At 39.0% G+C, this 24,142-nt stretch overlaps 3 protein-coding genes and 1 non-coding gene across 4 annotated transcripts; 3 read left to right on the top strand and 1 right to left on the bottom strand.

Annotated features, from left to right (window-relative positions):
- The first annotated feature begins 198 nt into the window (after positions 1 to 198).
- Positions 199 to 8,691, top strand: LOC134817831 (dual specificity mitogen-activated protein kinase kinase 2-like). Its single transcript, XM_063827171.1, has 6 exons — positions 199 to 326; positions 2,267 to 2,372; positions 2,601 to 2,743; positions 3,308 to 3,454; positions 6,834 to 7,005; positions 7,322 to 8,691. The coding sequence occupies exons 1-6, from the start codon at positions 210 to 212 to the stop codon at positions 7,663 to 7,665; spliced, it is 1,029 nt and encodes a 342-aa protein (XP_063683241.1). The 5' UTR covers positions 199 to 209; the 3' UTR covers positions 7,666 to 8,691.
- Positions 8,692 to 9,101: 410 nt separating this feature from the next.
- LOC134818318 (coatomer subunit epsilon-like) lies at positions 9,102 to 11,131 on the top strand. Its single transcript, XM_063827831.1, has 3 exons — positions 9,102 to 9,262; positions 9,607 to 9,725; positions 10,071 to 11,131. The coding sequence occupies exons 1-3, from the start codon at positions 9,115 to 9,117 to the stop codon at positions 10,689 to 10,691; spliced, it is 888 nt and encodes a 295-aa protein (XP_063683901.1). The 5' UTR covers positions 9,102 to 9,114; the 3' UTR covers positions 10,692 to 11,131.
- Positions 11,132 to 11,382: 251 nt separating this feature from the next.
- Positions 11,383 to 24,119, top strand: LOC134817944 (titin-like). Its single transcript, XM_063827324.1, has 8 exons — positions 11,383 to 12,584; positions 12,801 to 13,163; positions 18,763 to 20,808; positions 20,990 to 21,159; positions 21,405 to 21,557; positions 21,670 to 21,824; positions 22,884 to 23,018; positions 23,171 to 24,119. Exons 3-8 carry the CDS (start codon positions 18,933 to 18,935, stop codon positions 23,472 to 23,474), a joined length of 2,793 nt encoding a protein of 930 aa, XP_063683394.1. The 5' UTR covers positions 11,383 to 12,584; positions 12,801 to 13,163; positions 18,763 to 18,932; the 3' UTR covers positions 23,475 to 24,119.
- Trnal-caa (transfer RNA leucine (anticodon CAA)) lies at positions 18,317 to 18,428 on the bottom strand. The gene is made up of 2 exons: positions 18,391 to 18,428; positions 18,317 to 18,362 (listed from the first exon to the last, which is right to left on the bottom strand). It is a non-coding gene; the product is annotated as a tRNA-Leu (tRNA).
- Positions 24,120 to 24,142: the final 23 nt, after the last annotated feature.

The raw sequence follows: 24,142 nt of genomic DNA, 5'->3' as shown, positions 1-24,142 counted from the left end.
ACAAGCTACAAAATTTGAATTTTTTGCTATTTCGTAACAGTTCGAAAAATTGTTTCTTATTCAATGAATCTACAAATGATTCAAGAATGAAATATTTAACTATCAACTTATCAATTTATTTCTAGAGAACAATTAGTGAATTTGCTGCAACATATTTGCCACTTCCATTTTTAGATACTTTTTATGCTAATAAATAAATGATTATAGGTATGAACTTGCCACGTTTAGCAATAAAGCCGATAAGGCCACCAGTTGGCTTGCCTCAGCCTGTGATAAGACAGCCGGAACCTCCCTCGAATATCATTGGAGATAAGGAAGCTATGCAGGTGAGAGAAGACTTGCTTTATCTTTTCAGCTTATTGCTGTTATTGTCGCACATAAACATTGATTTTAATGAGTTGATCGAATTTGTTTTTCGCTACATATATAACTTATAAGCTTGGCCATCCATATGTATAATTATGTATATTTGTAGTTTTAGTCAAAAATTATAAGCCCTATGCTAATTTGCACTCGCATTTTTACCTGACTACTTAATATACATAAATAAAGCTATATGATTTTAATGTTCGTATCGTTTCATCTTAATTTGATTCTCTGATAAGGTGTTAACAATAAACCCAATTTATCTATAATTATATATCGGCGGGATGTCCACAATCATGTTCGTTTTTATGCTGATTTATTAAAAACTTCAAACTCGTGCTACTTAATCAATCTATCAATTAATTTATTGACCAACTAACTTATTAACTGAAACTTTAGCTACATCCCTTGTAGCGACCACAACCCGGCTATCTGTCCCGACCGGGTTATCTGACCATTCGGAGTGCGGAGGATGAGTTCGAAATACCGCTGATGGTGACGTATACACATCTATACCAATATGTTACCAATAAGTTGTAGAAATCTGAGTTCTCATTATCTGCTGTGTAGTGTTATAGATGTGATTGGTGCACACTGCACCTTGACATGGGCAACCGGCAAACTCTTGTGTTTGATTGCACATGTGTGATGGGGTGGAATGGGCAGGGAATGTTTAGTTTCGGTTTCTTGGATCAGTTTCATTTATTTCCTTATTTAAAATCAGCAACGATCTTCATACCAGAGTATGAATTATTTAAAACCATGTACGATATTGTGATTGTTACTGATCTCAGCAACTAACCCTAAATATTCCCGCGCTTTCTGCCTCCATTGAATGGATAGTTTGGTTTATTTGCTAATTACTGTCAAATTGATCAGAATACTCGAGAATATTCTCGCAATCGTAATTTTTGAATTTTGAATGAAAACGATTAAATTGAATAGTTGTCGTCTTAGGCCCAATGCTACATATCACGAGGCACAAGCAACTTGTCTTGTCTTTCTACTGTTAAGGCTATGTCTCAATTAGAACTACCTAATAGAGCTGACTTGTTACAATACCTTATATAAAAATAAAACATTAATTAAATCCTAATTATTTGCTGAATCTTGGCCTTCCTTTGCTTTAGTCGATGCACAGTGCTTTCTCTTGTAATGCTGTGCTCGCCGATACTTTACCTTTAACAAAATTTGAGCAAGACGTTTTACTTCTCAAGTTATACTCTCCTGTGTACGGTAAAACTCGATAATTTCATAAATCAAATCGAATTTATATGCACATTTTTTCGATAAAGTGAATGATCGAATTAATTGCTTAACATGCCGCGTTTCTGCTGTTTCCATTTTTAAGTGAGAAATATTGCGATGAAATCATCACTTCGAAGTGTAGAAAGATAAACACAGTTGACAAAATCTTTTGTTCCTGAGTGTATATGTGCGCCTGTGTAATGTGTGTGCTGTGTGCTGTGTGCTGTGTGAGAAAGTTCGCGTGATGGCTGACAGTTATCACGTGGGTGACCCGTGGGTGACCCGTGACAGAGTCCCCTTGTGTAATAATACTACCGCTGATTCCTACTCATCAGTGCTTTTCACGATCTTCTCCGATTAATACATCTGAATGTACCTATGTACAGTTTACACTTACTTTATAAATAGCGACCCTTATTGAACTTACATAAATTAACCATGTATTATTTATCATGTTGAGGATTGTAATCAATGTTAATAGCCTGAAGCTGATGTTAGAAATTGACTCACATTGCTTAACTTAAAGTCTTAATGATGATTGATGAACACAACTAGTGCAGTGACAATACTGATCATTTTATCCAGACAATAAAATTACTCAAGGTAATAATATATACTCAATTAATTAATTAAATAACAATTACCACTCCAGGTGAATGGTGTGGAATACCCGTGTAAAGTAGAGGATCTAATTGACGAAGGAGAGATAGGCAGAGGAAGGTTCGGTTCTGTTCACCGGATGAAACATAAACCTTCAGGTAATTTTACTCAGCACTATCTATTTCTTTTCATTGGGGAGGGGATGGTTATTTACGTTGATCGAAAATATATCTCATCATTGGTAAATGTCCTCGAGATTTCCAGTGGTCTGTTGAAATAGCTATGCTGTGGCCTGTGATGTCTAAGATTATACGTTTTTCTCCATAATGCAGTAATTGAAGCTCTGACATGATCTGACACAGTCTTGTTAAATGATTATGTTACAGGAGTTGAGATGGCAGTAAAGAGGATGATAGTTACAGTTGACGACAGGGAACGGAAGACTCTCCAGATGGATGTTACTGTTATTATGAAGGCAGAGTGTCCGTATATCGTGAAGTTTTACGGAGCCCTGTTCAGGGAGGGAGAGGTAAGGACACAAGTCACGTGACTTCACGTTACACCTACAATGTGAACACCTGAAATCACGTGATTTACCTGACAGTACACTGATTGCACTGACAAAGTCACGTGATTTACACCTGACAGTCCACGTGATTTACACCTGACAAGTCACGTGATTTACACCTGACAAGTCACGTGATTTAAACCTGACAAGTCACTTGATTTTAACTACAATCCGTGTTTACTGAAAGTCACGTGATTTTACACCTGAATGACAAGTTCACGCGTCGTGATTTACACCTGACAAGTCACGTGATTTACTCCTGAAAGTCATGAACACCTGACAAGTCACGTGATTAACACCTGACAAGTCACGTGATTAACACCTGACAAGTCACGTGATTACACCTCACTTTAAAGTCACGTTATGTTTAGTCTGTAGTCAGGAGGATTGGTTAAGATGAACCAATTTAAAACTCGCTTTATAGGTTAATCCCAAGAAAGATCCCTGGTTACAGCCCTGTTTTTAATCAACAATTATTACCTAATTAGGGTTAATTAGCATGTAATTAACTCTCCCCACCTCCAGGTGTGGATATGTATGGAACGTATGGACACGTCCCTGGATAAGTTCTATAGGTTCGTGTACCAGACGATTAGTATAAAGATACCAGAGGATGTGCTCGGTAAAATGGTGGTGTCCATTGTCCAGGCTCTCAGCTACCTCAAAAGAGAGGTTAGTTTCAGATTGGTTTTATTGAGATCATAGCTGCTCAATAGGTTATATATCTATTATCTTATTGAGTTTTAAGTTGATCTGAAGTTATATTTCAATGACATTTATTATAGGGTTCTTTATTAGTTTAGTAGTTGCCATTCTCACTCGATTAACGGGGTAACCTTCAGTTGCTGATCTTGAGAAAATAACTCACCAATCACCATTAACACAGTCACCACACTATCATGGTCAGTTATAAATCCGACCCAATATGTTCTTACACAAATTAATTTGATCAAATCATTCACTTCATTACTCCAATAACCGCCAAATTCTTAAGAATAGGAAATATAATGAGTCTAGTGTTTATCAAAGAATCAACCATGTGAATAATTCAAATTCTGATCACAGTTTCTGTGGAAGAAGCTAGTTTGGCAGCAGTAGTTTTCAATCTCTTATCTTTAAGAACGTTTACCTCATTAAAAGTGTACTTTATAAATAGCTGAAATTAGTCTTAGAAACAAAACACCTTCAGTACAATATACAGTATAGTGTATACACACAACACAGGGGGTGTACAGTATACGCATTACGCACTACACAGTAAAAACACACGCCCAATACTAAACAGTATGTGTTACAATCGCTAAGGCTATTATATATATATTCTCTGTGGTCGCTCCAAAGATCTACAATCTGATACCATTTTATCGGCTCAATCACTGGAATCATTTAAAGATCTTCCAATAACTTTTCTGTTTAAACTGCCCCTTCATGAACTTGAAAAACTTTAGCGATAATTTATTTAGGTCAATATTGGTGTCGATTTTTAAAAATTAGTTTCATTTTCTGTCATTAGACTTATATATATATATTATATATTTTCAAGCATACGTTACCAGTCCTTATCTTATTCAAGCACTTTTCTGGGATGTTTAGATTAAACACTTGCACTGCTGAGTATAAGTTTTATCTTAAAAGTGGTCTTATTAAACTTAAATTCATTACTATTGTTATATAATCACACCAAGGGTAATGTTATTGCTTTTATCATACCTAGAACTCAGATGCAGAAGTAAAGAACATTTTATATGTTTGTGTCTGGAGCTTTTTCATAAGGCTACGATTCCTTAACAGTGCAACCAAGACACAACAGTTGACGGCAACTGTAACTGTTAACTGTTAAACACATACAGGCGTTTTCTTCATAATTGTGAAATTATTACAGTCAAACATTAAAACTTTATATATCTCATGCTCTCTCTCTGCTCTCCTTACATGAAATGTTTGTTTTTAAACTCACAAATTAATCACGAATTTGTTTACACCAACACTCCATGAAAGGGTGGCTTGTTTTTGAGAGTTTTTGTAAGCTACCTGTTGTACTACACGCCCCCCTTTTAGTTTGTGTCTGTATGTCGGTGTGCTCAAACAATTTCCGTTCTAAGATTCTCTGACGTTTAACTTTCCGCTTTCCCTGTTTGGATACGATGCGCAAATTTTCGGCTAAGATGAGCAAATTGTCAGGAGATTTAACCGATAGGACTTACCAATAAACCCTAAACTATGCTTATTATCATGATTATTAAAAGCAGTTAGATATATTCGTAAAATATGCTGTTCTTGTTCTTTGCGCGGTATCTTGATAACTACAAACAGCAGTTGTTTGTAGAGTTACTCTTTGACAGAGTGATATCTGACAAGTACAAGCATTTGGCATGTTCGAGCATGTTTGAATCAATACTGTTCCGTGTTTTCATTACAACAGCATGAGATAACAGCTTAACAAGCACTCAGTACTGAACCGGTAGTTTTGAACCGTGACCACCGGTAAATTTGAGTGGACTTGTGATGTATTAATGTTTGGGTGAATGTTATGGGAATGCGCGGTGGTTTACTTAAATAATGATTACTTTATCCTTGCTGAATGCTGTGTTTTGTAAATATCATGTTACTTAGTCAATGACGAAAATTAGAGCACTTAAATATCTTGAGCTGAGTATACACTCGCATTAGTGAGAAATGATTTTACTAGTTTGACTGGCAGATAATTGTTACGGTCATTAAGGACTTGTTACACTTGGGGAAAAGTAAAGTAATGATGAGATAATTACAATTCACACATAATGTAAACAAAAAATTGTGTAAACAGGAAAATAACATGAGGTGTATTATGATGTTAACTTGGTAATCTTATTGAGAAGAAGTAAAGGGGAGTAAAATATTAAAATATAGATTATAGAAAAGCAATGTAATGAAACACTTTGACACTATCACCACCACCTAAAATAACACTAACACTAACACCACGGGTGGGCGACAATTGACCCCCCGACAATTGACCCCCCGACAATTGACCCCCCGACAATTGACCCCCCGACAATTGACCCCCCGACAATTGACCCCCCGACAATTGACCCCCCGACAATTGACCCCCCGACAATTGACCCCCCGACAATTGACCCCCCGACAATTGACCCCCCGACAATTGACCCCCCGACAATTGACCCCCCGACAATTGACCCCCCGACAATTAACCCCCCGACAATTGACCCCCCGACAATTGACCCCCGAAAATATAATTTAATACAATTAACCCTGACCCTGACCCTGACCCTGACCCTGACCCTGACCCTGACCCTGACCCTGACCCTGACCCTGACCCTGACCCATGACCCTGACCCAGGAACAGCTGTCCCTGACCCTAACCCTAACCCCAACCCTAACCCTAACCCTAACCCCAACCCTAACCCTAACCCTAACCCTAACCCTAACCTTAACCCTAACCCTAACCCTAAGTCTAACCCTAACCCGATTAATTTACCCCAGTTTAATTACAATTGTCGGGGGTCAATTGTCGGGGGGTCAATTGTCGGGGGGTCAATTGTCGGGGGGTCAATTGTCGGGGGGTCAATTGTCGTACTAAGCCCTAGATTTCGCGACAATTGACCCCAGTGTAATTACATAGAGGGTCAATTGTCGGGGGGTCAATTGTCGGGGGGTTAATTGTCGGGGGTCAATTGTCGGGGGTCAATTGTCGTACTAAACCCTAGATTTCGCGACAATTGACCCCAGTGTAATTACATAGGGGGTCAATTGTCGGGGGTCAATTGTCGGGGGGTCAACTGTCGCGGTACCTAACACCACCACTAACACTAACACTAACACTAACGTATTCTGTGTAAAATTATCTTTATCCCGGTTGTTGCGACAAGTGAAAATGCTCTATTAGGGAAAGGAGTTTACTCGACGTTTCAATGTAACTACATCGTATTCATGATCTAAAAACAAGTGTAAAAAATTCAAAACGTAAAAAACATATATCTGAGGCAAAATTTGTGTACATTAATTTTTTTTTACTAACACTAACACTAACATTTAACCTACAATTTCGCAGCTGAACATCATTCACCGTGACGTAAAGCCAAGTAATATCTTGATAAACAGTGCTGGTTGTATCAAGATGTGTGATTTTGGTATAAGTGGGGAGCTAGTTAACAGTATAGCTGCCACCAGGGAGGTCGGGTGTAAACCCTACATGGCTCCTGAACGCATTGACCCTGCTCCTGGTGAGTTTAACTTTCGTGTTTTCCTAATATAACTTTTGTGTTTTCTGTAATATAACTTTCGTGTTTTCCTAATATAACTTTCGTGTTTTCCTAATATAACTTTTGTGTTTTCTGTAATATAAGAAATATAATGCAATAAGGGAAGAACTTAGATTATATTGTCGATAATGTTTGTGTTGAATTGAATCCTCTCCTGTAACATAACAAGTAAAGGAAGTAGTCAAATATATTTGATATTCGTATTTTGATAATTGGCGCTACCTTCTTCTGACAAAACTATACATTCCGCCCGTTATAAATGTGACCACATTACCAGGTCGGGACGGGTTTGACGTAAGATCAGATGTTTGGTCATTAGGGATATCCGTGATAGAGTTAGCAACGGGAAAGTTCCCATTTCCCCCCTGGAACAGTGTCTTTGATCAGCTGACAAGCGTGGTGGAAGGCAGACCCCCCTCCCTACCAGAGACTGGCGACTTCTCCGATAACTTCAGAGATTTTGTGGTGAAGTGTTTGATTAAGGACGTTGATGCGCGGCCCAAGTACCGCGAGTTGCTCACGCACCCCTTTATTCTGGAGAGTGAGAGTAGGCAGGTGGATGTGGAGGGCTGGGCTAGTAATGTGTTGGGTCAGGCTGCTGCCAAGAACTTTAAACTATGATTTAAAGCGGTACGGGGCTGCGAGCGCCTGCTCAGTTTTAGGCTACCATGAGAGAGTCGTGAGGATTTATACGACTCGCTAGGATGGAGTGTGTTTTGTAGCGACACCAAGAGGACGGGCGAGGGCCAACCAAGGTTTTGTAATCGACTATATTACTTTAAACATTGTGTCGACATTGGACATTGCGCCAAACTGATCGACGCTTTTCCGAGAGCAAATCTTGAATACCTGGCATGTTTTGTATGGCTGGCATATTGGTGCTGTGGTATTGTTATATCGTTTTGTACGCCGAGGTCAACCATTTTTGATTCTTAGATTGTTAAGAATTGGACTCGTAGAAACTGTTGTTTCTGCCAAAAGTTATTTCGATTAGATTCGCGGTGCTTGAGAGATTAGATATGATAATGAGATTAATATGAAATAAAACTTCCAAACTGGTTTGCCGCTTTTAACACTAGATAGTTTTGTTTGATAACATAAAATTGACAAGGCACATTTCTTACGCAGTATCATAACCTCGCTATATAGTTAGGATACGTTAAGAATTTACGATATTTTGATGATTTGAATTTTTAAAAAGTTCGTGTTTAACCGCTAAAATTGAATCTTGTGCTAGCTGTAGATACACGAAAATATTGACGTAATCGCAAAGGATTACCCCGAGGATTTGTTATCATTATTATAGTATTGTATGCTATCATTTTATCTATACAAAACGTAACGACTCTAAAACCATTGTACGATATGTTACATACAAAGACTTTTAATGAAATGTTCGAGTTGAGAGACGAAATTTCTAGTTTAAAAGTCGTTATTCATATCGGCAATTTTTATTCTAAAGATCGACCACCCCTACTCGATTAAATTATTCTCATTAGTATGATAATGATTATATTCGTGGTTTTTGAAGTTTATTTGATGGTAAACTGTTTTGTGTGCCCTTTTATCGATAAACATAGCAGTGATTTATGGATTTACTGCTATCTCTGCAGTGATTCCTTTTTGTAATACTAAATTTATAAACGACTCTGCATTTTTAATGGTTCCTTAGATTTTACTGGCATTACTATTTCCATGATTTATTTTGGTAAGAATATGAATATTTTTATGTAGAATGTATCGGTTAGATTAAACTTGGGCATCATAGAACATCAACAAACTGGAAGGGTTGGTCGTGGCAGTTTTCACTCTAGTAAACGCGCGCCAAAAAGTACACTATTTTCCTACCTGCGTGCTATGAAAGTACCCTATTTATGCATCGGAAACTAGCAATAAGAAAGTTAAACTGGTCGACGAGTACGTGTGCAGAGCTTGATGTACCGCCGATCAAATGTGAAGTTACCATGTACTAATTAGACAGTAATCATGCCAATTCGTTATTTGAACAAAACATATGCGGTAGAACATTGATTACACATTACATAATTCTCATCATTCTAGGTTCAAGCAATGTCGGACCCTCTTTTTATGGTGAAGACCTCGTTCTACATAGGTAATTACAGACAGTGCGTAAAGGAAGCCCAGAAGTTGCAAGTTGGGGACCAACCCTTGGACCTGGAATGTGATATCTTGATGTACAGAGCCTATCTGGCTGAAGGTTAGTTTGCTACTGGTCTTGTTTTAGTTTTTGGTTACATCTCTCGCACAATAACTGCTGCCACAAATAGTTAATAAGTTGTGTTTTATTAGCGTTGATGTGATAGTTAGTTGGACACGAATGTCTTTATTGTAACCTGAAACCTACTTACATTTGTTATATACCTAGTTTTTATTAATTTTGGAGAGAAATCACTGTGATCTAACATAGAATACTTATCAATGTTGCTAGCATCACTTTTAGCCCGTTATAATTGAAATAGAAACCTTACACATGCTGGCAACACTGATAATGATCTGTTTGTTTACATTTTTGATTCAGGAAACTAGAGTTTGTCCTTGCAGGTAAATATAACTTGGTGTTGGGAGAGGTGGAGACAAGGTCCGGACCAGAGTTTCTAGCGCTGGTACTTCTTGCTAAGATCATGCAGAATCCTAGTAACAAAGACGCTGTTATTTCAGAGGTTAGTTTGATCATTCTCACCCCTTTCAATCCCCGTTGTATATCTATTGGCATATGATGCCGTAATGTTTCAGAACTTTTTAGGTTCATGGCTTATTTTATCATGCACGCAATAAATGCTTCCATTTGTTTTGTAAGTTATCTGAAGGATGTTGTGACACATACAAATGCAAGCAGGGGATTCAATTATTACTACTCTTATTTCAAGATATTGATAACTGCAGATTGGCTGCCCTTCAACCTTACCTATGCACTGTGCATATTGCCAATTTATTGCATCACAGCATCTGTTAACTCCTAACAAAGTACGTTTTCCTACAGTACTAACATGACTCTTATCCCTCAGGTAGGAAACGTGTTGAACGAAGGAGCAGCAAGTCTTTGCCCGAATGTCGTCGCCCTTTTGTGTGCCAACGTTTATCTGCTAGCTGGAGACTTTGAGTCAACTCTCCGTGTCACAAATTCCGCCTCTTCGCTGGAATGTCACGCTCTAGCAGTCCAGACCCTGCTTCAGATGAACCGAGTGGATATCGCCACTAAAGAGGTGAAGAAAATGCAGGAGATTGATGAGGACACGACAGTATCCCAGCTTTCTCTCGCTGCCCTCAATATCGCAATGGCAGACACAAAGAGCATACAGACAGCATACTACGTGTATCAAGAGCTTGCAGATAAGTTTGGGCCCACCCCAATACTTCTCAACGGTCAGGCAGTCTGTTTCTTGCTGCAAGGTAAGTCTGAACAAGCGGAGGATGTGTTACAAAAGGCTTTGGATAAGGATAGCGGTCATCCGGAAACTTTGATCAACCTGTCGATAGTTTCACAGTTTTTGGGAGCTAAAGACTCTGCTAAACGATACATTTCCCAAGTTAAGGATTCACATCCTGATCATCCGTATGTTTTGAGGCTTCAGGAGAAGGAGAAGCTTTTTGACGAATTTTCCTCAGCTTTGTTGTCTAACCGTTAAGGTAAAGCTCAATGTAACTTATCTGATCAGCCCCTTTTTGACCTTCTTCGTCTATTACTTTAGAGACTTTGTAGACAGTGGAGTTCTAAAATTATGTAGTAAAATATATTGCTTGCTTTCAATTGTTGTACATTTGGGTTATATAATGATATAATCATGACGAGTTAACAATATATATAGTAGATCTGATGTCCACTGCTTCATTGTTCGAACGTTATTCAATTTGAGACAAGTTTTGCTAAACATTTCAGCCTCTGCCCGTGTGTTAGTAAATAATTGCTTCCTTATATTAGTCAGTATGAGTTTTAGGTCAAGAGAGAATTTTAACCACAGTTAATATTAAAATGAATAGATTTGAGGGAATGTTTTATGTTTCACTAAACTTGAATTGCATGTATAAATTTTGAATTATGGTAATGAAAATTGATTTATTACGTTAACCCTACATCTTCATTAACTTGCATTACCCAAAACCAGCAGAATCTGCTATAATATAATGTTAAACAATATTCATACTTCCCTTTCGATTTCTCAAGGATCTCAAAGTATAGTATGATTCCAAAAACACATCTAGCTGTCAAAAAATATACGATCTTAATTCTTGACTACCTAATATTAATCATATCTTGTAAAAGGATCTTGCGATCCAGCCCTCTGGGGGCCGACATCAAACCTACTTCAGCTTTACTCAATATAACAATATCTTGTAGCAATGGTCGAAGTTGTGAACCTCGACTCCGACGAGGAACCTGACAACCACTCACTCTACATCTCAATGGTTGAAGATGTCCGACAACTTGTTCCTAGGAGCGCACTCTTCAGTCAATTCTTTGCTAATCTTGACGCAGTTAAACACACGTGCCCCAACAGTTACCTCCTTAGTTCCAAGTTCAAACAGCACATTGAAAACTGCACACGAGGTCTCAACCAAGAGAACGTAGTTAGAAGACTCAAAGGGTTTGCGCATGACATGGTGTCCGAGACAAATGCTGCGAGTCAGCGTCTGCAGAGTGAGCGTCCGCAGAAGAGGCGGAGGTTAGACCCTCCCCGAGCTGAGATAATTGAGGAAGGGCATACAATAATACAGCCTCCCTACAGACAGCCTCCCTCCCATAAATCGGCACCCTCCCGGGGAGCCAGCACAGTCGTTATGGAAACGTCCAGGAAGACAAGCCCAGTGGTCATTGATTTGGATTTTGAGGGGCGGAGGTTAGATCCTTCCCGAGCGGAGATAATTGAGGAAATGACGAAATACAGCCTCCCTGCAGTCAGCCTCCCTCCCGGAATGCTCCCTCCCGGAATGCTCCCTCCCGTAATGCTCGTACGGCAAGGTTCCTCTAATTCTAGTGCTTCTCACGCTACTCACTCAAGACCTCAGCTCCAGACTGCCTGCAATGTAATACCCGCGCAGATTATCTCGAATATTCCTTCAGTCTCAGAAAGGAGCTCAAGTTCACCACTCACTCCTTCACAGGATAACTCTAGTCACTTCGAAAAGATTGTAGATAACCTCACCTCAATCCAAACAAAATTTTCTGATGAGGCCGATGTGCAGGAGGTTATGAGGATATTTATCAACCACATTCTCTCACTACACCTGGACAAGAAGAATGTTTCTCTAGCTTCCGTAAACACGTACTGTTCAATGTTGCTGAATGTTCAGTCACCCTTGTCGCTGCTCTACCACCTCCGGAGGCTGCTAATGATGAAATATTTCATGGATATAAACCCAGTGGAGATCAAACCTGGGGACTGGTTCTCTGCTCACTACCAGATTGTACCCTACCACTTGTCAGAGTATGTCATGTTCGCTATTTTCATACGGTTGCTGACGAAAGTGCTGCCTGAGACTAAAGTAAAGATGATTAAACTATTTCAACAGAAATTCCGAAGGTTAGAACTACGAATTCGTTTAATAATAACTTGGGTCACTGTTTTGAACTTTTGTGCAGGTTTGCTTTGCAAACTGAACTTAGGAGCGAACTGAACCTGCGCAAACGTTTGGCAGCGTCAGAGTTATAACTATTTAATGCTAGGATTAATTCTTTTGTTTTAAATGATAATGTCTCGTATCTCTGCACTGGTGACCAATATCTACTCCTTTTTCAGTGCACTGCACGGAGTAAAACGAACTGCTCTGGACAGAATAAAGAAGGTTGAGCTCACAGAAAACGAGTTGACATTGAACAAAAAGTCCTACGCTGCAAGGATTCTGTGTTGTCTTGGGGACTGCATGGAATTATTCATAAAATCGAAGATTACAGCACCCTCTAAGGAAACATCCCGGGGAACCAGCCCCGTCGTCAAGGAAACGTCCCGGGGAACCAGCCCCGTCGTCAAGGAAACGTCCCGGGGAACCAGCCCCGTCGTCAAGGAAACGTCCCGGGGAACCAGCCCAGTCGTCAAGGAATCGTCTCTGGGGACAAGCACTGTGGTCATTGATTTGGTTTCTGAGAACCTTAGTGAGTCCAGGTAGATTTCGATTTTAGTGATCTTTAATTTTCTATCTAAGGCAGTGATAGTTTCCCATAAAATACCAAATTGAAATTATCATGCTCCGTTTTATGAATTCTGTGTCGGCAAAAGAGGGTCTGTGATCGAAAACTTGGAATAATAGGCTCATAAAATCACGTAATCGCTGAATCACGTAAATACTTAAAACTTACTTTGAAAAAGAAATAGTACGAACATTGAATGTATAAAAATATAACGCTTTAATATCTTCATAAATACCTAAATGGAATTTATGAAGATATGAATACGAAGGAACTCTGTTTAGACAAAAACAATCCAAAACTTAGTAAAATATATAGTAGACAATAATTAATTGGTATTGATAGGTAATATTTTCAATAATAATAAATCAATGCTATGAACATCTGATAAATAATACCCATCTCAAAAAGCTTGTCACATCAGGTCAATGCTTTCAAGTATTTATTTATTTTGTTAGCTTCTGTTACAAAAATGTTTCTTCTACAGTTGTATAAGTGGTCTAGTATTGTCGCAGCTCTTTGTAAATATCGATTGTCATTGATTCCGGCATCTCTGATCTCACGCCCCCACTCAAGCTGATTAGCATTGTTCGGACGCCTCCTTATTACTCTGTTTAGTCTCGAAGTCCCTCTGATAAAATCTCTCAACCCAGGCATTCTCCAAAAATAAAGGATCGGGTTAGCTGCAGAGTTAGCTGCTAGCAGCAGAGTACAAATCGCAAACATGAAGTATTGTTGTTTATCAAAACTGCTCAAATTCACGAGCCATTCCTTATTATCACTGTGATGAGCGTATGTTGCTAACACCAATACAACAGCACCAGGGACATTACACACTCCATAGAGCAGAGCGAACAGTAAAATGGTTAATGTTGCTCTGTTTCTTGACTTTTGTAGCTCCGTCTGTCGTACTTGCTGATTGGTTCTTAACAGCAACACAGCTGATATTACACAACTTGTTGCGACAACGATTGGAGGAGTTATGTGGAACAGGAAATCACTGATATTCCATATAAGAAGAAGAGTGCTGTTGTATGTGATAGGTGTATTGAAAACGCAGCGTGTAAAAACGGGGTTGAATACTACTCTCATACCCTCTTGTTTGATATGAATTACTATTGCTATAGTTAATCGTATCGCTAAGTACGTTATTACTGCCATTATCAGATATTTTCTTTGTTGCTGTTTAAAAGGTCTCAGCAGTGCGGTTGTCCTCATTATTCCTAGGCAGACCACGAAGAATATACTGAGATCAACTCCTATCTTCCACACGTAACACCAAGCCGCGCAACCAATCTCGCTACCAAACAAAATACCTGGCCGTCTTCTTGACCAAAGAGATATTCCTACAGGTAGTACTGTAATGCTGATCAGTATGTCGTTGGCTGTTATCAGCATATAGATAAAATTTGAAATGTCTTTTTTCTGTGCCTTGAAGTAGAGGAAGCTGGCCATGTTGCCCACTGTTCCGATTAGGAAACACAGACATACGATGAACCCGTAGGTCACATCTACAGCGGGGTTGAATCCAGAAATTGTTGTACTCCAACTTGTTGTAATCCGAGCGGATGAGTTATCCATCCTATCTGAAATTTGATGATAATAACAAACAAGTAGTTTCATGGTACAATTAAAGATATAGAATAATTCCGACATGATGTAAATGATGCCCGTTTTGCACGTTTATTCATCAGTGGCAAATAAGAGAGGCAAACTTAATCGCACGACTTTTGTCTGCGTTACTCTTATACTCTATTATCAACATATATACTAAACAAATATAACGAACTCACAATAAACCTACGGAAAAGTCATATGATCTGGCGCTACTATATTTTAACCTAAGTGAGGAAGTGAGAGTCTCCGCTCAGTGTTTCAAAACAATTAGTTATCGACGTTTCGGCAATGTAAGTTATTGTAACGTCCTGTGGTCCTGTCTATTATTTCAAAATTCAGATAAACTTTACAGTTACAAATGCATTACAGTTTTATTTAGAAAAGACCACAATATCTCCTGTGAGGCAAAAACATGGAAAATGATAGCTAGAAAAATATTCCTGAGACTCAACACTACCAGACTGCAGCTGGAGTGAGAAACATTATGTAAACATCATAGTAAAATTAATTTCGGCTGAACCAAAACACGGTGGTAAAACCATAATTACATTGGTGCCGACCCTACATAAAATACAGAATTTGAATCATTAATAAATAATCAAGAGAACAAATTAAAATGTATACGATACCTTCTTGCTACTACTCCACAGACTTACACGACATATCAACAAAACAATATAATTATACATATATTATAATATATCAATTTATCTAACCACGCAATGGACCGTGACGCGCTTGTTTCATATGACAAAGGCATGTTGCCGAAACGTCGACAACTAATTGTTTTAAAACACTGAGTGGAGACTCACACTTCGTCACCAACTATTAAACTATATGATCGACCCACTCATAAGAGCGAAGAAAGATTACCACTAATCGAATATAATGAAAAAGTAATGAAAAAGTCACATGAGGCCCGGATTCGTGTGATTTATTTAACAGATTCGACTGATACTTATCCCTTTAGGAAAATACTGTCTCCAAAATGTCTGTATGTGTGAGTAACGAAAATAAAACTAAGCTTGAGAGTTATAGTACGAGAGTTATATTACGAGAGTTATAGTACGAGAGTTCTATTACGAGAGTTCTATTACGAGATTGACTGGTCCAGGTATGTGAAGAGGAGATGATCAGGCCTATTATTTTTATAATTTCTCCACAGCAATTAGTGCTAGGCGCATGAGAGTCGGAGCTTATTTCCATATTTTCATTGTTTGAGCATGAGATTGAGGGTAATTGTCGATTATGACGAGGTACCCTGGAGCGCCATGTTGAATGCCGTTGTTTACTATTCCTCGACTTTATAATCGTTCTTAACAATGGGAATATTAGATACATTACATCATAATAATGTTATGTTCATATGAATTGTTTTTGGAGAATCGTAACCGTAACCAGGATGTAACTTCGGCCCAAGTTTAAACATTGGCCCAAGTTTAAACATTGGCCCAAGTCTTAGTTACAGTAATCCTGCTGAAAAGTATCTTTAAACGCAGTATGTCGCCTCAAAAGTATATGGACATTGGACATGTTCATTTGAAGTCGAACATATTGGTACACACAAAAAATAACGTTTTCGACATTACAGGCATAGTTTTGGTATAGCTATTAACCGAGCATGCTCAGACGTAGACGTACCGGCTATTAGCCACGTGACCCATATACATACCCCCTAATGCACTGCTCAAAATAAAATGTATTGTTGTCAGGCACTATAATGGCATGTCTCCAATGTCTCCCGCACCTTATCTTTTCGAAAAAGACAAAGACATTGGAGACATTGGAGACATTGGAGACACAGCTTTTGGAGACATTGGAGACATTTGGGACATTTGGGACATTTGGGACATTGGGGACATTAGAGACATAGCTTTTGGAGACATTGGAGACACAGCTTTTGGAGACATTGGAGACATTGGGGACATTTGGGACATTGGGGACATTAGAGACACAGCTTTTGGAGACATTGGAGACACAGCCTCCTCCTCCTCCTCCTCCTCCTCCTCCTCCTCCTCCTCCTCTTCCTCCTCAGTCCTCCTCAGTCGTTCTCCTCCTCCTCCTGAGTCCTCCTCCTCCTGAGTCCTCCTCCTCCTGAGTCCTCCTCCTCCTGAGTCCTCCTACTCCTCTTCATCCTCCTCCTCTTCCTCCTCAATCATCAGTCCTCCTCCTCAGTCCTCCTCCTCATCTTTCTCGTCAGTCTTCCTCCTCCTCCTCAGTCCTCCCCAAGTCCCCCTCCTCCTCAGTCCTCCCCCAGTCCCCCCCCCTATTCAGTCCTCATCCTCCTCCTCCTCAGTTCTCCTCAGTCCTCCTCCTTCTCAGTCCTCCTCCTGAGTCCTCCTCCTCTTCCTCCTGAGTCCTCCTCCTGGTTCATCCTCCTCCTAGTTCCTCCACCTTCTCCTTCTCCTCCTCAGTCCTTCTCCTCCTCCTCCTCCTCCTCAGTCATCCTCTTCAGTACTCCTGAGTCCTCCTCCTTCTCAGTCCTTTTCCTGAGTTCTCCTCCTCCTCCTTCTGAGTCCTCCTTCTGGGTCCTCCTCCTAGGTCCTCCTCCTTCTCCTCCTCAGTCCTACTCCTCCTCCTCAGTCCTTTTCCTCTTCCTCCTCCTCCTCCTCCCTCTCAGTCATCCTCCTCAGCCATCCTCCTCAGCCATCCTCCTCAGTACTCCTCAGTCCTCCTCCTTCTCAGTCCTCCTCAGTCCTCTTCCTGAGTCCTCATCCTCCTCCTTCTCCTCCTGAGTCCTCCTCCTGGGTCATCCTCCTCCTAGATCCTCCTCCTTCTCCAATCATACATCTACGTCTCCAGTGTCTCCAATGTCTCCAAAAGCTTTGTCTCCAATGTCTCCAATGTCTCCAATGTCTCCAAAAGCTGTGTCTCCAATGTCTCCAATGTCTCCAGGACTTGTCTCTGCACCCTATCTTTTCAAAAAAGACAAAAGACATTGGAGACATTGGAGACATGTCACCCCCCCCCCCCCTATAATGTTAAAAATGCCACATTTCTGTGACTTAATTAACTATTGCAGCTCAGTGCTCAATTGGCATTCCTTTGTAGCTGTCCAATTAGCATGTCGTTGTTATGGTTGCGCGGACAGTGTCGATGGTCTTCATGATTGATAATTATATAATAATATTTAAAAAAGAACTGTACCCAAATTTAAGTGTTCGAAACGTCGGCTCTTGACTAAACGTATGAAACGAATCAACCAAACCAAACCAAGATCCTGAAATCTAGTCAGTTTTAATTTTTATGTAAGTTCTTGAACATTTTTTACAATATGGAATGAATACTTATATTATATGTATTATTATAATATTATGTTATAACAAAAATTTTAAAATTTGTGCATCCTAAAAGTCTGTACGACATCAACAGGCTCCTTGTTGTCAGGGATAATTAGTAATTATAATTGTAATTATAATTTGTAATTATAAATTACCCACAAGAGGTTCCACCCAGAAAGTATTGAAATTTCCAGATTAACTTAATTTGAGTGCTTAACCAGTGCAGCAAAAGTGTCAGAAGTGGGATTTGAACCCACGCCCACATTCGTGGACCAGAATGCTCATTCGTACGAATGCAAGATTACTCTTGAGTCTGGCGCCTTAGACCACTCGGCCATCCTGACATACTATTATAAGAATTCTTACTCTCTATATAGCGCTAAATAAAGCCTCGTCACTTCACCGTGATAACCATACAGTGGTCTTGTGAGGCTTTTCGTGTGACTAATAAGTATAATTAGCTGTATCGTATTACATGTAACGATATTGTTTGAACATAAGATCATAACGCTATTGTATAACATATAACAAACGTTAAATGGTAGTACCAGTTCGTTTAATAACATTGCACAATTGTTATCAAAATATCAATAACATGGCTACAATTCTGTCGGGCGGAAAACTTGGGGTCGATAAAAAGTCAATTTCTCTATTTCACTAAATATCGTATTATTTCAGTTCCAGGACATCTATATCGATACCACGTGACGAGAAAGCGACCTCTCCATCGGCAGCCAAGTCTTCAAGCAACTTGTCCTCGCCTCTTATCGACCAGGATTTAATTCCTTTCCCCACAAACATAGACGCCACCGATCAGAGCGAGAATTCTAAATCTGGCTGCGACTCAAATGATCTTTCTGACACTGATTACGGTGAAGTTGGAAGCAAACAAATGGATCCTTCGAAGTGTGCTCAAGAAACTTCTCCGGAGAGTGTTGGGAATATTGGAGATATCACTATTATTGCCTCTAATAAAAAGAACGAAGATGAAAGTGAACAAAATACGGAAAGTGGAAAAGAATGCAACCACCGAAGAAGCGGAGGAAATTGATCCCGATAATATAGAAAATTCTTCTGAAGGAAAATCAGATAAAACTGAAAGGGAGAAAGATTCCGGAAAATGCGAAGAAACAGAAGATCACGATGAGGAGAATACTGAGGAAGAAAGGAATAGCTTGAGTACAAATGTTCTGAACAGAGATGACTTATTAAAATACTCCTGTATAATCGCAACTCTTGAAACTCAGCAAAATATCCCAACCTCATCCGAACTGCTCTCTGCTACAGAGATAGAGTCCGACAATTCTTCCAGCGATAAGAGTTCGACATCGGATTCCGTTAGAATTTTCAATGATAACATGCATGAGCTGGGGACTGAAACATCGCCACCAGAGGAAGCTGTCGAGAATCTGCCAGCTCCTGAAAACGTTTCTTGTGAATTGTCCGAAATGAAACAGGAGATCAAACAGAGGAGACACAAATCATCAACGTCTGACTCTTTAGAGATAATTGAACCAAATGAGGGCGATCAAGGAGATACAGTTGTCAGTCCTATCAACAAGGAAACTGATTGTGGCGAATCCTTGACTATAGCCGGTGCGTCTACTTCTGAAGATGAAACAAGGAGGGAAGTTGAAGAAGAATCATCAGACCCCGTCATTTTCATCGTTGGTCAGAATTCGAACCCAACAAAACAGAACACGGTCGTAACTACTCCAGTGTCTGGTTCGTTAGAAATTATTGATCCTCCTGTTGAAGATCAAAGAGAAGAAATTGTTGGTCTAATTAACAGCGAACCTGATTGCGGCGAATCATTGACTATCATTAATGATGTCGAAGTGTCTACTTCTACTGAAGAATCGCGTATGGAAGCTGGAGAAGAATCATCTGACTCTGTTATTTTTGTTGTTGGTCAAAATACAAACCCCGCAAAACAAAAAACGGACGAACGTGCTGAAGTCGGTCCTAATGACTTGACTATACCCTCCAGTCAGAGTCTCGTCGAAAAGGAGGATATCTCAAATTACGAGATGGAGAGTGACGAACGACCCGAGCGGCACACTCCTATTTCGTTATCCCAGAAAAGCATTGAGTTTATTAAGGAGACATCACGTGACTGCATGATTACCTCAGTGAAACCCGGGAATGTGCAATACGTGGAGATTAAACTTGGTCCACTTCAAAACAAGTCCCGTGAAGTTACCTTGAGACCAGATTACGTGATGCCATGTGAAACCCCTTCTGAAACCCCTTCTGAAACTCCTTCTGAAACCCCTTCTGATATGAAACAAGATGAAAACAAAACAAAAACAACTGATCCAGTTAGTAATATCTTCTTCCCTAAACCACCCAAAAGGATATCATATTTACAATCTCTAAATCCTGAACAACCTAAAAGGCTTTCATTACAATCTCTAAATACTGAACAACCTAAAAGGATATCATTACAATCTCTTAATCCTGAACAACCTAAAAGGATATCATTACAATCTCTAAATACTGAACAACCTAAAAGGCTATCAGTACAATCTCTAAACCCTCCCCAACCGGATAAAAGCAAAGAGCCAGAGAAAAAGAGAGTTAGTTTGAAACCTGCAGGACCTGCAGTGACTGGATTTAAGATACCAGCCTGTTTTAAGATGGATGCACAGCCTAGCAGCTCACGTATTACCGTGGTTAGCGACTCTGACGATAGTGAGCCGAACAAGGAATCTGAGAGCGAAGGTGAGATGCTTTTGATGATTTTATCTCTAAATATATGTGTTAGTATTTAAGGAACAATTATAATCAGCGTCGCTCTCTCTTCTTATCTCTACATCTCCAAGTATGTATATAAACATTAATTAAATGCGCTGAATAAATTAATTAAATATTGATTGAAGAGAGACTAGCAAAATATTTCAAGATGACCCTGACCCGGAAGTGGACGAAGAGTCGGAGGAGTACAAGCAGAAAGTAGCACAAGTGGAGAAACTGAGCCGGAAACTAGTCCGGTTAGCCAGACGGATCAAGGCTGTCCAGGAGGCTGATATTGATTGTGAAGAGATGGACAAGTGGGGTAATCTATACCTACAGGTTTGCATGTTATGATTGTTTAATACGTGATGTTATGTCATAACACGTGGATTGACCGTTGGACCGATCACAATTCACATACTGAAAATTAGCAAATTTCGCACTATATTATATGGCATGTTAAAAATTGATAGTGTTTGAACCAAGGTGCAGTGCTGAAACCAGAATGCTTTCACTTTCTTCACCCCCAAAATAGTTCAACTGAGCCTATATTATTTAATTTAAATAACCGGCAACGTTTTCAGGAGGCAAAGTTGAAGAAGAAACATAGGAAGGTTTTACAAAAGTTAGAAGAGGTTCAAGGTGACCTAAACTGTCATTACTACTTCAACGTGAAAGTTAACTGTGGCATTCCAGTCTTATCCCAGTATATTGAAGAAAGACTCAACGCACGACAGGTTTCCTAACCCATTAAACCCGTTTAATCTGGCTGGAAATTAAATATTGTAAAATGAAATCCTGCTTATTTACCACTAATAGCATAAATCCTAAACCTAATTATATTTTCAGAAATTTCCAGATATTCAGGATGTCAGACGTCTGATCGAGCGGGGTTTAAAAGAGTGCAAAATTTCAATGAAGGAGAAAAAAGTGAAAACATTGGCCAAGCAAGTGTTCCTAGACGCTGGATCTCAGATACAGTCACACAGAAAAACGGAACTGAAGTAATATTTGTTCACGTTTATACCGAAAATTTAAGAAAAATTTAATCTCTCTGTCTTAGATTGTTCATACTCTATTATTGTCGTAATTAAGTTATTCGAAGTAAATTCTCCGTGAGCCAGAAAGACAAAAACAAATAAGATATTATAGAATTGAAAAATAGTGCGAGATCGACGTACATTTTCTTCGGAAAACCCAGCTTAGACGACCGTCGGGACGATTATACGATAATATAATATACTAAGATATATAATACTAAGTACATATCACTCCTCTCAACAAGTGTTGATAGTAAGGGCAAGAATTCCAATTAATAACACATATATTATGTGAATAAATTCTTAACGTAGGTTTCTCTTCAGGAATATGTTGTCAATCAAACAACCCAAAAAGTTATCAGACTGAAACTGACGGGGAGAAACTTTTTAGAGCAATTTTTCTCAAGGCACCCATTCGCCCCAACCTTAAAAGAATACTGAGCTGAAGTAATATTTGTTCACGTTTACACCTGACATTCGAACTTTTATTTATTTTCTTATTGTTTTAGATAATACCTGGCCTAGCATCGTGGCAAAATAAGCCATTTAAGGTCAACTTTCTTGCGAAAGACGAAAACACATGTATAAACTTGACAAATGTTGCGTAAATTTTAGAAAGATCACGCTTTGATGACCGGGACAATAAAAGTATAATATGATAATAAAAATCGCTCCCCTTAACAGGTGTTGAGTGCGATTCTTTAGCTTATGTAACCCTTACCCTTAGCAATTATCGAGTGAGAGATTTTAATTATTGTACGAATTGCACAATACTGACGATAGTGGAGTAATATTAACAAAATATGCAGCACATCAGTCTCAGAATTACAATTATGTCCCCCTTATGTGTACTTGTTGAAATAATCACTGGGCTACTAACTGCAGGCGTAGATACTTATAAAGTAATATAATATTAATATGCTCCAAAGTCCAAACTGCTCCTTTTAATAGCTAGTTAAACAATTAACATCGCCTACCCATCATTAGTCAAGATTCACGTCCTATAACTCCACATTTACTCAGGTTGGACGGTGGGTTTCATCTGATGGACCAGGTGGACATTACTAAAGACCCCGCTAAAGAAGATCCTATGCTGCGGAAACAACTGAAGAGGAATAAAACTGATGCCCGACGAAAACTCCAGAACATTCAATCCACGTAAGAGTGCTGATAATGGACTCTTAATTAATATTTTTTTAAAGGTTTTTTTTTATAAACCGTAAAAATTCGTCAACTTTTGAGGCTTGATTTTTATAAGTCTGATGAGTGATGATATCGCAGAATATTTAATTTGAAACACGCGATTTTAGGTTTGATGCCAAACAGCTGGAACGAGAATTGCTTGACAACGATATATTCGATGACGAAGCAGGCAGTGATGACGAAAATAAGGACAAAGATAAACTTGACGGGGAAAACAAAGACCAAGACAAGAACAAAGATAAAAAAGACGGAGCTATCCAGCAATTAAATAAACAAGCTGAAGATAAAAGTGATAGTGAAAGTGAAAATAGTGAAGAGGAGAAAAGTGAAAGCGAAAGTGAAGAATCCGAAAAAGATGATGATGATGACGATGAAAATGACAACGATATTGACAACGACGATGATGATTGACTTAAAATGAGCTGCTAGCAGCGGTATATTCTTAATTTGGTTTTACTTGTTCGAAAGCCGATATTTGTACTATATCAAGTATAGATTATCTGCATAGTTGATCTGAAAAAAAAACTCTTGTAAAACTCCCGCTGTAATTATACACTGATGGTATTTTTTTAAATTGTTTTAAAAGAATAAAAGATCCAAAGTTGATGACAGACGTTTTTCAAGCCATGCACCGGTTGCATGGAACTCTCTTCCGCTGATGTTGAGAAGTATTACTGATACCAACTGTTTCAAGCGAATGTTAAAGAATCATTTATATAATCAGTTCTGATGTTTTTTCTTTCCATTGTCTTCACTTTGCAAGACACGTTGGCTTCTATTTTTTACCGCACTCCATTTTATGTCTTGATGTCTAACTTTCTAGGATCTGTCTCTTTCTTGACTGATTATGTCACTGTACCTTTATTTTACCTACATGTATTGTATGGTTTCTGCTTCTATTTAGTTTAGTGTGGTTTACAATAAAAGATGTTTTAATTTTGTCTTTACCTTATGACGAGTTATACTTTAGTTCACTTTTACACATTTGCTCACATCACTCACAGTCAGCCGCTCTGACATGGTTAACCACCTTCCTTGTGTTGTTGGTTAATCATATGAGCGGGATATAAATACCTCAT

The sequence above is a fragment of the Bolinopsis microptera genome, chromosome 7, assembly GCF_026151205.1.
Source record: "Bolinopsis microptera isolate Bmic1 chromosome 7, MBARI_Bmic_1.0, whole genome shotgun sequence".
In the NCBI taxonomy this organism is placed as follows: domain Eukaryota; kingdom Metazoa; phylum Ctenophora; class Tentaculata; order Lobata; family Bolinopsidae; genus Bolinopsis; species Bolinopsis microptera.
This window is presented reverse-complemented; position numbering and strand designations above follow the sequence as displayed.